Source organism: Pygocentrus nattereri, chromosome 22, assembly GCF_015220715.1.
Source record: "Pygocentrus nattereri isolate fPygNat1 chromosome 22, fPygNat1.pri, whole genome shotgun sequence".
NCBI classification, from domain to species: Eukaryota; Metazoa; Chordata; class Actinopteri; order Characiformes; family Serrasalmidae; genus Pygocentrus; species Pygocentrus nattereri.
In genome coordinates this window covers 34,325,452-34,342,678 of record NC_051232.1, presented here as the reverse complement: position 1 = coordinate 34,342,678, position 17,227 = coordinate 34,325,452, and the positions used below count along the sequence as shown (strand labels likewise).

At 45.4% G+C, this 17,227-nt stretch overlaps 1 protein-coding gene across 3 annotated transcripts in view; it reads right to left on the bottom strand.

Annotated features, from left to right (window-relative positions):
- Positions 1-1,046: 1,046 nt before the first annotated feature.
- nvl (nuclear VCP like) overlaps positions 1,047-17,227 on the bottom strand; it is a 29,805-nt gene continuing 13,624 nt past the window's right edge. For 2 of the 3 annotated variants that reach the window (XM_037532954.1, XM_037532952.1), the window contains exons 14-23: positions 16,854-17,075; positions 15,444-15,548; positions 14,720-14,782; positions 12,906-13,025; positions 9,577-9,676; positions 6,908-7,014; positions 6,651-6,727; positions 5,726-5,814; positions 5,524-5,621; positions 1,047-2,989 (exon numbers count right to left, since the gene is read on the bottom strand). In XM_037532954.1, the coding sequence (XP_037388851.1) occupies positions 2,945-2,989; positions 5,524-5,621; positions 5,726-5,814; positions 6,651-6,727; positions 6,908-7,014; positions 9,577-9,676; positions 12,906-13,025; positions 14,720-14,782; positions 15,444-15,548; positions 16,854-17,075 (1,026 nt within the window). In that variant the 3' untranslated portion in view covers positions 1,047-2,944. The remainder of the gene's footprint in view (positions 2,990-5,523; positions 5,622-5,725; positions 5,815-6,650; positions 6,728-6,907; positions 7,015-9,576; positions 9,677-12,905; positions 13,026-14,719; positions 14,783-15,443; positions 15,549-16,853; positions 17,076-17,227) is intronic. The other variant, XM_037532953.1, reaches the window with a different exon arrangement.

Here is a 17,227-nt window from a genome sequence, read left to right as displayed (position 1 = left end):
GCCACCTTTGACTCCACAAACGAAACTCAAGGCCAAGGAGACCTTTTCTGTGACTCAGTAGTAGCCGACTCATGCTTCTCTTCTCACAGTCTGTCTAGTCTTTAAAGCCCCTGTCTGCTCACTTTCACGATTTTCTTCTATTATCTCAGATTTTGAGTGAGTGCTTTTGGCGTTTTCTGTTGTGATGGAGACGTCGCTGCCTCCTTGTGTTGGCCACCTGTTGTAGGATCCTACTACATGAGATTAACCTCATTTATGAGAGCACGAAAGCTAACGACACCTTAAAAGTAGGAATAACGATGCATTACCTAAGTGCTACGTTAACTACCCTCCTAACCTTCAGGCTCACAGCGTTTCCCTGTTATACTTCACAGGCGTGACGAGCAGTAAGACACGAGAAGTTTCTCCAGTGTCTGCAGATACGACCATCTAGACTCATAACAGGAACTCAAACCCAGGCTTTAAAATAAGACGTTTACATGCAGCCTAATCATCCTTTAATAATCCGACTCAATAGCTCAACCTGAATAGGCCAGTCGAATACCAGTCCTATCTGATTGATCGAGGTGGTAATCCTGTAAATAATCTGTTAAATAGAGGAATAATATCCGTGTAAACGCCTGTATCCGATTACATTCCCTATCGGAAAGTTTCAGTCCGTTCTGCATGAGCGTCGCGTCACAGTGAGAGTTTATACCGTTCAACACGGCGGAGCAGAAACTGGTCTGCAGAGGAGACGAAGTTCATGCTCTGATCTTTAAAAGACGGCGGTGGGACGGACGTCCAGCTTATGCGTCTCAGAGCACGACGTCTTCCTCTCGGCCTTCTTTAATAAGGACGTGTGAAGGACGTTTTCCTGAGTCTGACGTCATTTTAAAGCAGTTAAAAACACAATCACTGCTCACTGCTGCTCATCTCACTCTGACTGGACTCAGAGTGATGCTGGTTGTCATGGTAACGTCTACACTAAGCGCTACTCCATACATGTACATCATTTTGGATCAGATTACTTGTGTCCATGTAAATGAAGGTTTTTTCCCCCAGAGTGTTGAGCAGAGTGAGAATAAACACCTCAGTCTTAATCTATAATCGGAATGTGATCAATTGGATTGGAGAAAATCTTTGCATGTAAGCCAGCGTGTCAATGATCTGCCCATCGTTATGCCTGTATTGTAGATCCCTAAACTGACCATCAGACAGCTTCTTCTCCGGTTTGCACTCTTCACTCCCCATTCAGAGAGCAGCCAAGAAGAGCAAAGGGAGACGGTGGTTTTACGGGTGGCCAGGAAGACACCACTGTCAATCGTTTTAGGTTCTGATGGCAGCAGCTCTGAATGTTTGGTGCATTTATCTGCTATTAAGTTGTTTTAAAATCTTATAGTTCTTGATTATAAACTCTGGTAAACACTCTGCAGCATATCTGTAGACAGGGGCTTTAAAGCCTGAGACCATCTCTTTTCATCTGTGTCCTTAACATTCGCAAAACAGCCAGACTGAAGCCCGGCTCACCCTTTTAAAGGTGCTTTATCTCCAGTAAAGCTCAGTCAGAGAGGTCAGCTACTTATCTGGAACATGTGTGACTAACGTGGTGAAACAAAGGCATGTTGATTTAGGAAGGTGGCCGTGCTGAGCGCAGCAGGTCTGGAGGTGTGACGGTGCTGCTGGAGAAACGCATTTCCTGTATCAGTATTAGAACCAGCAGAGGACACAGCCCCTGCTGGAAAGGCCATTTCAGTTCTTCAAACATCTTAATGTGGGCTGATGGCTCTGCTGAAGTGATTCCACTCCTGTTCTGCCTTTATGCTTTTTCTGTACTGATCTGATTTTATTAAACCATTTCAGACTGAACTGAGTGTCTGTCTCTCACTGTAAAATGATGTCAGAGGGTAAACAGGAGAACGCTGGACGTTTTAGTCTCGATACGCAGCAGATGAGACCAGGATTAGGCGTAACATGGATATTTCATTACCGAAATGACGTGCAAATCGTTTAAAGCTTATTTGATTTAAAAACCACGAGTCGCTTTTTCCCCCCACTATAAATGACTGTTACCGAGTTCTGCATGTGTCTTGTTTATCATTCGCCTCTTCAGTGAGACCTAAAGAACAGGCTAAACTTGCTGAAGATGAGCTTAGTTGTGTTAGACGGCTAAAGTAAACAAGTCCATATAAAATTTACAATGTCTCACTTTTTATGTGCAGATTAATCAATAATGTACTGTAGATTTATATTAGTGGTTGGTTAGTGTAGTGGGTCACACCTCTGCCCTGTAGACTGGGGTTCAGTCCCCACCTGGGTAACCACCCTACACTACACCAATAAGAGTCCTTGGGCAAGACTCCTAACACCACCTTGGCTTTCCTGTGTAAAATGATCAAACTGTAAGTCGCTCTGGAGAAGAGCGTCAGCCAAATGCCATAAATGTAAATGTAATATTAGAATAGTCAAAAATAAATCTGCCATATTTGACGCTCTCTTCCTTATTCTTATTCTGATTGATGTAGATTTTTACATATTTAGTTTGGAAAGATTTAACTGTTAAGACTCCGTGTTACAGGTAACCTGCTGCTATGGGCCAAGTTATTGCTCATAAATTAGCTGCTAAAAACCGGAGTTTGTTTTATTTGCAGCAGAGATGTGACGGCCGCTTGTGTAAGAATGATTAAAATTGCTCAAATACATCAACTGTTAAGTTAAAAAACCGATATGTTCAGTCGCGCTGAGATCGAATGCCGTATTTATTAAAAGTATCAGAACCTTCAGCAGACGCTGTTATAGCACTTTGACCCTGTTCTTATTCCTGCACTGCCCTTGTGTAATAAGGTCACTATAATATTGCGTCCGCTGTTACAAATCAGTGTAAAAAACAAAGCACAACAGAATTCGCCATCCAAACCAGTAGAGCACCTGCACGTCCGCCTGATTCCCAGGTCCCAAGGCTCGGCTATCTGGTGAGACACTCCTGCAGTCTCTCGTACGTTAGCCGGTCCTGTTAGGAACAAAGCAAAACCAAAACAAACACATCAGCTCGTTCCGTTCTCGTGTTCAAACATCACACAGGGACCATAACAGCCCGTTCCTCTCACTGTTCAGGAGCACCGAGCCACCCGATCGGCTCAGAGACGACATCAGAGCCTGCGGACGTCACCGCAGTCGGCCGGGCAGGTTAAACTCAGCTGACCTGACGGTGCTGCGGGACCAGGGGCCGACCACAGGCCGAGCAACACGAGGTGAAACGCCAGCCAGATGAAAGTAACCTCAGTCAGTCTACGGCGCTCCTGCAGGACGCAGAGCAGCGTGGGAAATGCAGCCAAGGCAAACACCTAGCAACCTCAGCTCCCCGCGACTGGAAGGACAGGTTCAGCTGGCAGCTGACAAACATCGAGTTTGCAAAAACAGCTCTGGGGTTTTCTTCACACGCGCCTAATTACACCTCACAGGCCACGGAATTCACAGCCAAGAGGACGCCGGGGAGAAATTACAGCTCCCAAGGTGCCGCCCGGGAGGAACGTGCGAGTTAGGGTGGAGAAACGCGTACACTCACCATTCAAAAGTTTGGAATCACCGTTAATAATACAATAATAATAAAAATAAAATAATATAAAAGCAGTGTAGCTGAATATCACTGCTGTCGGAACAAAACCTCACATCTCCAAAGCGGCAACTTTACAGGAGCAGGAAAAACGATCTACCTCTAATGGAACTCCATGGAACCAGAATGGGCTGTTTCTTTAGTCCATTCATCATGGAATATGCAGACCATGCAAAGAATGACAGGAATTTTCAAATTATGTCAAAAGTGGAGAAACAAGCGTTTCTTCCAACAGCAGCGAAATGCAGGTCTTGGGCCGCGAAGCACATCATTTAAAAATATCTGGACCGTGTTTTTGCTGGTAAAAACTGCATAAATCATCAGACGCACGCACACACACGCGCACACACGCGCACACACACGCACACACACGCACGCACGCACACACACGCGGACGCGCGCACACACACGCGGACGCGCGCACACACACACGCGGACGCGCGCACACACACACGCGGACGCGCGCACACACACACGCACACACTAACAGCGGGGCTGTAGGAGGAGAACAGAGTGAAGGACACAGCAGCTCCACACTGTCACCCCTGCAGGTTCAGCCCAGCACCACATGTAATGTACATGTGTGAACAGAGTGAAGCTCTGAAAATGGCTTATTTTATATGGTCTTCACAGAAAACGAGTGAAGACCACGAATCTGAAATAATAATAAATGACATCATTCTGTCTTTTGTAAACATTATAAACGGGTCCCACAGACCTGAACACCACAGAGGGGTTAGAACCTTGCTGAGTCCAAGTTTTACTGACTTTATTTCTGCAGAGACTTCAAGTCGTGTGTAAAATGACAAAATACATTTTTACAACAAATGACTGCAAACGTTTGACAAGTAACATAAGAAGGGTAAAAAAAATACCAGCAATACTTTAACTGCTGCCTCAGAACTGCCCCAGAACTGCCCCTCGGCACATCTGCGCAACCGGATTCTGCTCTGGAGCAGACGCTCTGCTTGTTTTCAGATGCGTCTCTCACTGAACCACAAACTACTGTCCTACTGCCCTAGATTCCCAGAAGCCTTTTCCCTGCTCTAATGCTGCATTCATGAGCGGGAAGTGGGAACTCAAAAGGCCAGGATGTTCTCGAGATGATCTCTGAGCTGCTATTCCATCACACTGTTTCTAACGCGGCGGCGCCACTTTTAAACTGGTCTTCAGTTTCACCGGATCAGAGTCATCACGCCGTTTTTCCTGGAGACTCAAAGTTTTTTCATCTCGAGGAATGATGGCGATTCTGACGCGGGCGGCTGAGGATGTCCTAAAATATACCCCGTAGCCCCGCCTAGTGCTAATTAACATATATTTGCATGTTGGTCAGTTAGAAAAAGAAAAAGAAACCTGTAAAATGAAAAGTGAATCTCCAGCAGGTGGCGCTGATGTTCGTTTTCATTTTCCTTTTCATTCTGACAGTCCCGAAGGCGGAATCACAGACGGTCACTTTGCTGCTGATTTATCCATTTTGCATTTTATCAGATTTGCAGCCGATCGCCATGAATAAGAAATAAGAAAGTAAACTTTGCGTTTTGATTTTAGTTTTGACGCGTTTCCTGCGTTTCATGAGGAAAAGCCGAAGTGAAGCTTGTGTTTTCTTTTGTCTGTTAGCTTTTTCATTTTAGATTTGGCCGTGAAAAACCGGAATTACGACTAAAACGAAATGAGCAGTAGGCGTTTTCAGTTTCGGCTCGCGCTCATGTGAAAAATGAAATTGCAAATGAAGGCATTTCATTTCATTTCATTTCATTTTAAATTTTGGCAGGATATTTGCGCAGACGTTTGGAAAAAGGAATAAAATAAGAGGTTTGCCTTCATTTCCTTTTTGGCCGGATTTGCCTCCCGCAAACTGTGCAGGGTCAGGGCTGAGAAATGCTAAGCCACCTGCTTTCAGAGAATAAGAACAGCTTGAAATAAACATTTACCTTTCTGGACACGGACGGCCGCACTTTCTTGAAGGCCTCCTCGAAGTTCTGCCTGCTGACCTTTATGTCTTTAACAGAGCCAGAGGAGAACGTGTGCTCTGCGTCAAAGAAACAGCACCATGAAGTGAACTGCACTGTAAGTAACCGCTTTCAGCAAGTGATGTGACCTGATTCAGTGACGGCTGTGACGTGCTGCGTTTACCTGTGTGCGTCAGAGAGGTCTGAGAGCAGAGGTGAGCCTTCAAAGCGTTAACCGAAGCCTCTCTCACCAGCGCAGACAGGTCGGCCCCACTACACCGACAAAATGAGAAATATACTCAGATTTTCATACTAAAACGGAAGCGTCAAATCAAATAATGCTGTCGATAAAACAATCAACACTCCTGATTGGCTCTAAACATTAGCAGCTGCAGTACCACCATATACGGCCCTCTTGCTAGGTTTCCATCCACGCATTTGCTCTGACATATTAAATAAAACGTAAGCAGAAAATATAGAATAAAATAGTCATACTTTACATTAAAGGTGGGTATTTGTTTGCCACAGAAAAGTAAAAATGTGATTAAACTAACATTCTGAATAAATAATATAAATTCATGACAGTTTACAAATTCAGAAGTAAATCTCTATCTGACCAAAGAAAAAAAAAAAAACCACAAACATAATAATAATAATTATTATTATTATTATTATTATTATTGACAGTAAACAGACACAAGGTGCTAGAGCAGACCTGGAGTCATTACATCGGCCACTACTACGTTTAGTACTACGTCTCCAAGCTCTTACGATGTAAAAAGCTATTAAATTAACGTCTGTAGTGCCCCCTAGTGGCCAGTTCACAGGTGGAATGGAAATCAACATAGATATGTTTCATTAATATAACCAGATTACATATTTGATAACTGGGACACTCTTTATGTGTGAAGTGTCGTTGAGCTGCTAGTGAGCAATGAGAGGTGAAAGGGGAGGAGTGAGACCCCCCCAAATTATATAAATATAAATATAAAATTTCCTACCTAACCCAGTGGTAGCACTGATGTGTGTGACATTTTTTCTTTAATCCTGCAAACTCTTGTTTAACTAATGTTTAACAGTTAAATTCTACAAGACCTTGTAATACTCACGTAAAGCAGTCACACCGGTCGTCGTGGGCAACTGCCTCCAAACTCACATCTGACTCCAGACGAGGCTTAGTACCTCCCTGCGGCAATTCCACAACTCATTTGCATGATTCTTGCATTTTGATTCATGCAAACACACCTGCAGCTTACTTGTAATTCAGGTTACAGTCTGGTGTACCAGTGTATAGTTTTTATATAATACCAGTTTCTACAGCCTGTGTTGACTGAAGGAGTCACATTCCAGGATGAGCCATACTCACCTTAGTAATGGTGACCAAGATGGCATGCCTGTCTGCTGGTGGAGGCAAACCCACATACAGGGTTTTGTCCAAACGTCCTGGTCTGAGCACGGCGGGGTCGATGATATCTGCACTCAAACACAGAAAACCTCCATTAAAGTGATATAAAATTATTATTAAATGTACAGATTTCCAAATGTAGTCGATCAGCCAAGGCAAGCAGTCCGATGTCTGCCTTAGTTAAACGCAGCATAAAGAAGCAGTGTTCTGTGCCTCACAGTGGTACACACTACTAACATACACACACTATGTTACCAAAAGTTTTCACTCCCCCATCCAGATCACTGAATTCAGGTGTTCCAGTCACTTCCATGGCCACAGGTGTATAAAGCCGAGCCCCTCGGCCTGCAGACTGCTTCTACAGACATTAGTGAAAGAATGGGTCGCTCTCAGCAGCTCAGTGAATTCCAGCGTGGTACCGTGATCGGACGCCACCTGTGCAGCAAGTCCAGTCGTGAAATTTCCTCCCTACTAAATATTCCACAGTCCACTGTCAGTGGGATTATAACAAAGTGGAAGCGATTGGGAACGACAGCAGCTCAGCCACGAAGTGGTCGGCCACGTAAAATGACAGAGCGGTCAGCGGATGCTGAGGGGCATAGTGCGCAGAGGTCACCGACTTTCTGCAGAGTCAATCACTACAGACCTCCAAACTTCATGTGGCCTTCAGATCAGCTCAAGAACAGCGTAGAGAGCTTCATGGAATGGGTTTCCATGGCTGAGCAGCTGCATCCAAGCCTTACATCACCAAGCGCAATGCAAAGCGTGGAATGCAGTGGAGTAAAGCGCCACCACTGGACTCTAGAGCAGTGGAGACGTGTTCTCTGGAGTGACCAATCACGCGTCTCCATCTGGAAATCCGATGGACGAGTCTGGGTTTGGCAGTTGCCAGGAGTTGTGGAAAGCCTTCCCAGAAGAGTTGAAGCTGCTACAGCTGCAAAGGGTGGGCCGACATCATATTGGTTCATACGCATGTGAAGGCAGACGAGCGAATACCTTTGGCAATATAGTGTAGCTACGCCCTGTTGGGTCCAGCCAGGCTCGTCAACAGCGCCGTCATTTTGGGAGGTCAACGTCGCTGCTGGACAGCATTCAGTACCATTAGAGTTTAAAAACTACTGCTCAAAATGAAAGTGGGACAGGATTATATAACGGAGGGAGCGCAGTGATCCGCGCTCATGTCTGTGTAGATATGGCCATGTGGTTAATGAGGCACCAGAGGTTCTTCCTCTGGTTTTATATTAAGCTCATTTCATTTAACAGTCTGTTCAGGGGATCTTAACTGTATGTAGTAGTTATTTATTTACAATGATGGTTAAAGCTTTGCAGCTTGGACAATGATCTCGTCCTTAATCTGTCTACACAACAGATCAGCGTTAGCACCTTCTTACACAAAGCTGAATTCAGCTTCTCCTCTGAATTTTCCCGTTCCACCTTGTTTCTCACACTAATCTCGGTTTTAATGGTCCGGTACAGACTGAACGCTGCCCTGCTGGTCTGGACGCTAATGATCACGATCAGTTGTAAGAGAGATCAAAGCTGCCGGGAGTCTGAGGATCATAACGGAATGGATTTGGTGAAAATGGGTTGAGTAATAATGAAGTTGTGGCTGATTCAATCCTGAGACTCTTCGTCTCTCAGTACCAGTGAATCTGTTCTTGACCGCTCCAACGTGGTGCAAACGCAGTCGTATCGCTTCACATAGAGAACCGCAGACAACGCTGGATATCTGTATAACACAGGGTGTGCCCGGACAACAATGAGATGCTCTGTGTCCCAAAAAAATGAACATCTGGTTTATTCCATCACCACAGTTGATGGCAAAAGCCGGACTTTTCCGTTAAACAGTGCAGCACAAGGCCATCGCCACCGGTGGCAGCAGAATCTTCCATCTCTGCACTATTGAGAACAACAAATATCCGGTTTGGCTTTAATTCAGCATTAATGTTTGGACTAGAACTACGAGGCTCATGTAGCTACAGATAATAACGGACGTTTACCCTCCAATCAGCACGGTGACAGCTCCATGCCTAAATCACAAAGCACTGGTCTTGACTTATGTCTTAGATTTATGTCTTCTAAAACTGTATGACGCCACATTATCTATAAGCATGGACACAGGTTTACGGTATAGCTAAAAGCAGTCATAGTAGCCACTCCGAAGCCTGAATTTTGACCATTTTGTCCATTTTAATAGATAACAGAGTGGCATACAGCCTTGTTAGCACGTCTCTTTATGTGGTTTCTCAAACTGTATGACACCCTGTTATCTATAAACACAGAAAGCAGTAGTAGGAGCCACTTTGAGGCCTGAATTGTGACCATTTTTGTCCATTTTCATTGACAACAGTAAAGCATTTAGCATCGTCAGCTCTAGTGAAAAACTAAAGAACCAAACATGTTGAAAACTGAGTAAATCTGACTTTTCACCACCTATTCTTTAATGCATGGAATGCAGGGCTGCACAACTCTGATCCACGAGGGCCGGCGTCCAGCACTGACTGGCAGGTTCCCGACTCAAAATACACCCACTAAACGTGGCAGTTAACAGAGGAGGTGACGGTGCTGGACACCGTTCCCACAGGACTGGAGTTCTGCACTCCTGCTCGACGGTTTTAAAGTGGTTTTACCTGGCCGGTTGGTAGCAGCCATGATGAACACCTGGCGGCGTGTCTCCAGGCCATCCATTTCTGTCAGCAGCTGGTTGACCACACGGACGCTTGCTCCTGACTGACCACACAGAGGGAGAACACGTTTATTTACAGACGTAAGTGCACGTTAGTTGTGATCTAAAAATAACGCTTTGGCACAAAAATCTAACACAGTTTTCTTCTTATCTAAAGCAGCTGAACAGACCAGGTGTGTTTGCTTCATTAGCTCTGCACTGGAGCTTAAAGGCTAATTCACCTAAAATGTACTAGAAGACCGTCACCTAATTTCTTCACCTACTAAAGAAACACTTGGCACATTAAAGATGTCCTGGCTGACTGACCACTCCTGAAGTAAGTCGAAGTTGACTCCAGTTAGGCGGTTTAAGAAATGCTGTTCCTGGGCTCAGGTGTGTAAGTGGTTGTAGGTGTTTGATGAAGAACACCGTGTTGGTTTAGGCTGGATTTAAGACTCAAACCCAAGTTTACAACCACTGACACTTTTCTAACACTGGTTCAGCAGAAAACTCTCAGGGACCCTTCAGTGAAGGCCTAATGACTTCACTGTTAAGTACAGGTTGGAAGCAAAAAGGGTAAATTTTTAAAATGCCCCAAAATTATGGGCTGGTTGTAGAGCTGAAATCTGATTACTGTCTGACTCCTGTAGACCTGGAGTTTCCCCATTATCTGATTACTGTCCGACTCCTGTAGACCTGGAGTTTCCCCGTTATCTGATTACTGTCTGACTCCTGTAGACCTGGAGTTTCCCCATTATCTGATTACTGTCTGACTCCTGTAGACCTGGAGTTTCCTCATTATCTGATTACTGTCTGACTCCTGTAGACCTGGAGTTTCCCCATTATCTGATTACTGTCTGATTCATGTAGACCTGGAGTTTCCCCGTTATCTGATTACTGTCTGACTCCTGTAGACCTGGAGTTTCCCCGTTATCTGATTACTGTCTGACTCCTGTAGACCTGGAGTTTCCCCGTTATCTGATTACTGTCTGACTCCTGTAGACCTGGAGTTTCCCCATTATCTGATTACTGTCTGACTCCTGTAGACCTGGAGTTTCCCCATTATCTGATTACTGTCTGACTCCTGTAGACCTGGAGTTTCCCGTTATCTGATTACTGTCTGACTCCTGTAGACCTGGAGTTTCCCCATTATCTGATTACTGTATGACTCCTGTAGACCTGGAGTTTCCCCATTATCTGATTACTGTCTGACTCCTGTAGACCTGGAGTTTCCCCGTTATCTGATTACTGTCTGACTCCTGTAGACCTGGAGTTTCCCCGTTATCTGATTACTGTCTGACTCCTGTAGACCTGGAGTTTCCCCGTTATCTGATTACTGTCTGACTCCTGTAGACCTGGAGTTTCCCCGTTATCTGATTACTGTCTGACTCCTGTAGACCTGGAGTTTCCCCGTTATCTGATTACTGTCTGACTCCTGTAGACCTGGAGTTTCCCCGTTATCTGATTACTGTCTGACTCCTGTAGACCTGGAGTTTCCCCATTATCTGATTACTGTCTGACTCCTGTAGACCTGGAGTTTCCCCGTTATCTGATTACTGTCTGACTCCTGTAGACCTGGAGTTTCCCCATTATCTGATTACTGTCTGACTCCTGTAGACCTGGAGTTTCCCCATTATCTGATTACTGTCTGACTCCTGTAGACCTGGAGTTTCCCCATTATCTGATTACTGTCTGACTCCTGTAGACCTGGAGTTTCCCCATTATCTGATTACTGTCTGACTCCTGTAGACCTGGAGTTTCCCCATTATCTGATTACTGTCTGACTCCTGTAGACCTGGAGTTTCCCCATTATCTGATTACTGTCTGACTCCTGTAGACCTGGAGTTTCCCCATTATCTGATTACTGTCTGACTCCTGTAGACCTGGAGTTTCCCCATTATCTGATTACTGTCTGACTCATGTAGACCTGGAGTTTCCCCGTTATCTGATTACTGTCTGACTCCTGTAGACCTGGAGTTTCGCCATTATCTGATTACTGTCTGACTCCTGTAGACCTGGAGTTTCCCCATTATCTGATTACTGTCTGACTCATGTAGACCTGGAGTTTCCCCATTATCTGATTACTGTCTGACTCATGTAGACCTGGAGTTTCCCCGTTATCTGATTACTGTCTGACTCCTGTAGACCTGGAGTTTCCCCATTATCTGATTACTGTCTGACTCCTATAGACCTGGAGTTTCCCCGTTATCTGATTACTATCTGACTCATGTAGACCTGGAGTTTCCCCATTATCTGATTACTGTCTGACTCCTGTAGACCTGGAGTTTCCCCATTATCTGCTTACTGTCTGACTCCTGTAGACCTGGAGTTTCCCCATTATCTGCTTACTGTCTGACTCCTGTAGACCTGGAGTTTCCCCATTATCTGATTACTGTCTGACTCCTGTAGACATGGAGTTTCCCCATTATCTGATTACTGTCTGACTCATATAGACCTGGAGTTTCCCCATTATCTGATTACTGTCTGACTCCTGTAGACCTGGAGTTTCCCCGTTATCTGATTACTGTCTGACTCCTGTAGACCTGGAGTTTCCCCGTTATCTGATTACTGTCTGACTCATGTAGACCTGGAGTTTCCCCATTATCTGATTACTGTCTGACTCATGTAGACCTGGAGTTTCCCCATTATCTGATTACTGTCTGACTCCTGTAGACCTGGAGTTTCCCCATTATCTGATTACTGTCTGACTCCTGTAGACCTGGAGTTTCCCCATTATCTGATTACTGTCTGATTCATGTAGACCTGGAGTTTCCCCATTATCTGATTACTGTCTGACTCCTGTAGACCTGGAGTTTCCCCATTATCTGATTACTAAATGCTCCCGTCTACGTCCGCGGCTCTGTGCCGTGTAGTGATGAAACGCCCCAGGCTCTCTGACGACAGGCAAAAGCCTGGCCTGCGAGACTAGGAGTCTCTGGGCTGTTCATCTCCTGTTCACACTGGTCCAACTGGGCCAGTCAGTGGGACTGTGTTATCATAAACGGGATCATGGGTGTGACCTGGCTGAAGATCATCAGCTCCAATATGTGATAACAGATGACCTGGGCGGTTGTTTCGGTTATGCATGTAATCTAAATAACAGCAATTCACATGTGCTGGATGAAAACGTGCTGCTATCAGACTGTGAGGGGGAATGAGCTGTATAAGATGGAGCTGTATAAAACTGACTGCCAACACAAGACTGCTGACATCTGCTGAAGAACAATGGGTCAATGTGCTGTATAGACTTCAGATGATGAGCAGGTGGAAGACTCAAAGTCTTCTGGGTATTACCTCATGACCGGAGCGTCGGGGGCAAAGGGCATCGATCTCGTCGAAAAAGATGACACAGGGGGCAGAATTCCTTCCCCTTTGGAACACCTGGCGTACGGCCCGCTCGCTCTCGCCAACGTACTGCAGGATAACAGTGTATTTCATGACCTGGTCCATCTTGACTGTTAAGACTAATTATTAATTATATTTCTTTATCCTACATTATTCAGTGACTTCAGGTGTTAAATGGAGAAGTTTAACCCAATAATGCAGAGCCTGAACTAGCAGTCTGGCAAACCACAGTCAGCGCTTCAGATACGCTAGTCTTTATTGATGGTTTACGACCGCTGCATTAGAAGAGCACGGCTCCGTGTTGGTAGGTGAGCTGTAGCTCTGATGGAACGCCAACAACACTGACCAGGATGACCACAAACAGGATAAATAGATATACAGACCCTTTAGATGCGTCTCTAGAAAACCAAGCGAGGGGAAGATTAGCTAGACTGGACCCGAATACCCGGCGTTTCTCCAGAGCTCAGAACATTGTAGGGAGTGATATTTTCTGAAACCTAATAAAAGTGGCTACCAAATAAAAACCTAAAGCTCAAGTCAGCTTCTTATTCACCAGCTACGCGTTAGAATTTTCCATTCCACGTTAAATGGTGCTGCAGCTACACTGAGGCGCCTTGAACACTTTCACAAGATACGCGAATACACAGCTAACATTAGCTTTCCTCAATAAACGCATCCTTAGTCAACAAACACCTCAAACTCTGGCCACGTTTAGCCCTTTAGAGTTTTAGCGTTCACTCAATACACTCAAACATATCCGTTAATACACTTAAGACCGTGCGTTCACTGCCTTTGCTGGATCGGTTACGGCTCTGTCACCTGAGAGGAAAGCGCCAGGTACTGTGACGTCGGCTAACGGACGCCTGCGCGGACTAGCATCACTCTGAGCGATGGTGAAAGACGGGGGGCCGCCCTGCCCACCCAGAGAGAGCGAGGCCAATTGTGCTCTCTCGGACTCCCAACCCGGGACCGAACTCGCGATCAACACTTAGACGGTTCTGCCACTCCGAATGGTACAGGTGCTATTTATGGCACACTATGAAGTGGGCTAGTATGCGGTTTGGGACACTGAAATAACAACAATGCGGGCAAATCTCAGCCCTTTACATTTCAGCATTATTTATCATCTTAATACAGCTACAGCACTGCTGAACAACTACAACCAAAACGGTGGCAGAGCGACTGTGAGGTCAGCGGAATACTGTCGTTATGGCTTTTTAAAATATTCATCACATTTAAATCACAAAATTTATCAGAAAAATATTTCCACCAATTATTCAGCCCCAGTCAGTTGTGATCTGAAGCTGGTAAAAGATCAGAGTTGGGTCAGACTCCATCATCATCATCATCATCATCTGTCCTTACACTAAACTCAATCACAGAGGACCTCTTGTGGGACTGTAACCAAACCGTCAGTGAGCTCAGGCACTGAATAATGAACAAGGCAAAAGCTCCTGCTACTCGAGTCTCTTTGGACACAAGTATCTTCTCTTCAGCTCAACGCATGTTTACCGGAGAGGAAGAGACGCTTCCTTTATCTTTCATTAAGAGACTCGGGTTACAGCCTATAGCGCTTTAACGGCCATTATCTCCCTTCAGATCGGCTCAGCCTGAGACGGAGCTTCTACGCCGATAACTCGATAACGCATCAAAAGCGACCTGTAGTTGGGGAAAGAGTGTCTGAATCCATTTCCTCCTTTCGTTCTCTGAATTGGAATGTAAAGAATGTAAAGTGAGGGATCAGGGAAACTCCTCTTACTCACCATGTTCAGTAACTCGGGGCCCTTGACGGATATGAAGTTTAATCCAGACTCGTTGGCAACTGCCTGCAATGGTAGAGAATGCGAGTGGGCAGCATTTTAAACTTTAGGATCCAACAATCCATTTTCAGTAGTTAAGCTCGTACACAGGCGCTGGCTTTCTGATCAGCCACTAACACAACTGAAAATCAAATGAGCTGATCAGGTGAATTACTCTACTCGCACTGGACCTTTAAGGCTAATGACCAGGCAGGGATTCACTACACAGCGTCTGAAATCCTAACAGACTGCTGAAACAGGGGTCATCGCAGACATAGCGTCGTTTATTTCTCACCGTCTTGAGCAGAAAGAGGGACCTTCATATACATGCATAACGAGTTTTGGCTACGAGCAAGCACCAAAAATCCCTAATGAAGTGACGCAAACTAAGTTGGAGCTGGAGCTGGACCAGGCTTCGGTGCTTTACCCTCTGCCGTGGTGAGCAGGGCTGTGTGTAAACGTTTTGAGCAAGCAGCGCCGGTGCTGTAACAGCAGCCAGTGTTGTAGCGCTGCAGTAAAAACTACTTAATTATTGTAATAAAAAAAAAAGTAACCACATTTAACAGAACGTGATCTCTTTAACTGAAAAGTACAAACGATTCAAAATGTTTACAGAACTGGCTCATGACTCTGAGCAGGAACAGCTAGAGATAAAAATAAAGAGCAATGTCAACAGAAGGAGTCGTACTTTAGCCAGCAGGGTCTTCCCACAGCCCGGGGGTCCAGCAAGCAGCACTCCTGCAGGGGCATTCAGACCCAGGGCTCTGAACTGCTCTGGGCTGCGGACAGGGGCCTGAGTAAACACACACACACACACACACACACACACACACACCCTTATTCAACCCGTATTCTCGGCGCTCGCCCTGCACAATACTTACATTCACACTTGTTCCCACAGTGCGACCGTTATGAGCAACTAGTCAGAAACCTAATAAACAAGCACCGAGTGCAAATAGTTAAAGGGGAATGCCACCAGTTGTTCCAAATGTCTGCATAATGCTGTGAAACAGACGTGAGCATGGTCAGTGTTACAGCATGAAACAGGACACAAATTAAAAAGTTTACACACTACAGTAGTGATGGGAACGAGGGGTCTACAACACATGCAGATTTTATATATACACACACACACACACACACACACACACACACACACACACACACAGCCATTTTATTTTCTCCAGTGAACCTACACACATCGTCTAGGTTTTTGTACGTAATGATTGTAAAATAGTGCTAAATCTGGAAGAAGGTATTTTCATAGGGGACTACTGTGCCCTAGAATGCTGTGCCATGGCTGTGTGTGTGTGTGTGTGTGTGTGTGTAATTTTTCTAGCTTAAATCTATCAAAACTGTTGTGAAACAATCTTTTAGGCAGCAGGCAATGTGTTATTTTATGTATTAACTTTCGTGAGGGAGCTTTTAAAGCTGGTTCCTTTTACCATCGTATCTGTGTCCTTAACCACCTCACCAAGTCAGCATGACCTTAATAAAGACCTGGATGTGGTCACGGCGGGCTGTATGTGCTGTGATGTATTGCTACAGGTACAAATTGGGCTATTTGGGTGACTACTGAGTTCTAGTGTTTGTTACCAACGTTAGCCTCTATGCTGCAGAGCTGAAGATGCGAACTCTGGACTCCAACCATTAGTTAGCCAATCGACTACTGAACCGTTCGTTTAACGACTTCTCCTGTTGGCACGTTATTCACACCTCATTATTAGCAGTACTGCTGTATTTGTAACACTCAGCCGACTCCGGTCAGTAAGATCACCATAAATAAGGCAGCAGTACAATTCTAGGTTGGCACTGCTTCTCTGAGAGGCTTTAATATCTGCCCTCACCACATTTTAGGAGCCGGAGCAGGTCTACAGAACCTGGGTGGAGGGACTTTGGAAGCTGAAATGCCACAGTGATGTTACTCCAGCTGCACTGCGTGTCTTCACTACATTTAATAACCAGATCAAACTGCTTTAGAAGGCAGACGTACTGTCAGTCAGTGACCCTTACAGAAGGACCAGTATTGATCCGCTGCATTTCAAACACGGTGCTTTTTAAAAATGGAACCAAACCCTGAACAGTGAGGTTGTCCTACCAAGATGGCCATAGTGAGCTCCTCACGAATGTCCTGCAGGGCCCCTATGTCGTCCCATGTGACATCAGGCACCGTGGCAAAGCCCTCGCGCTTGGCTGAAGGCTGGACGCTGGTCAGCGAGGCCTTGAAGTCATCCATCAGGATGCAGAGACCAGCAAGCTGCTCCTCACTCAGAGACTCGCTTTTCTTCAGCAGAGCCAGCAGCTGCACTAGCTCCCCCTGCTGGGAGAGGCAGAAAAATGCATCCGCTGCTACTGAGTACTGAGTGTGATATCGTTATACTCCAACAAGTTTTCAAAACACACCATCTGCCATGCCAACATAATACACTGGAAAAGACAAAGTAGTGCCAGACAACGATTTACAGTCAACGA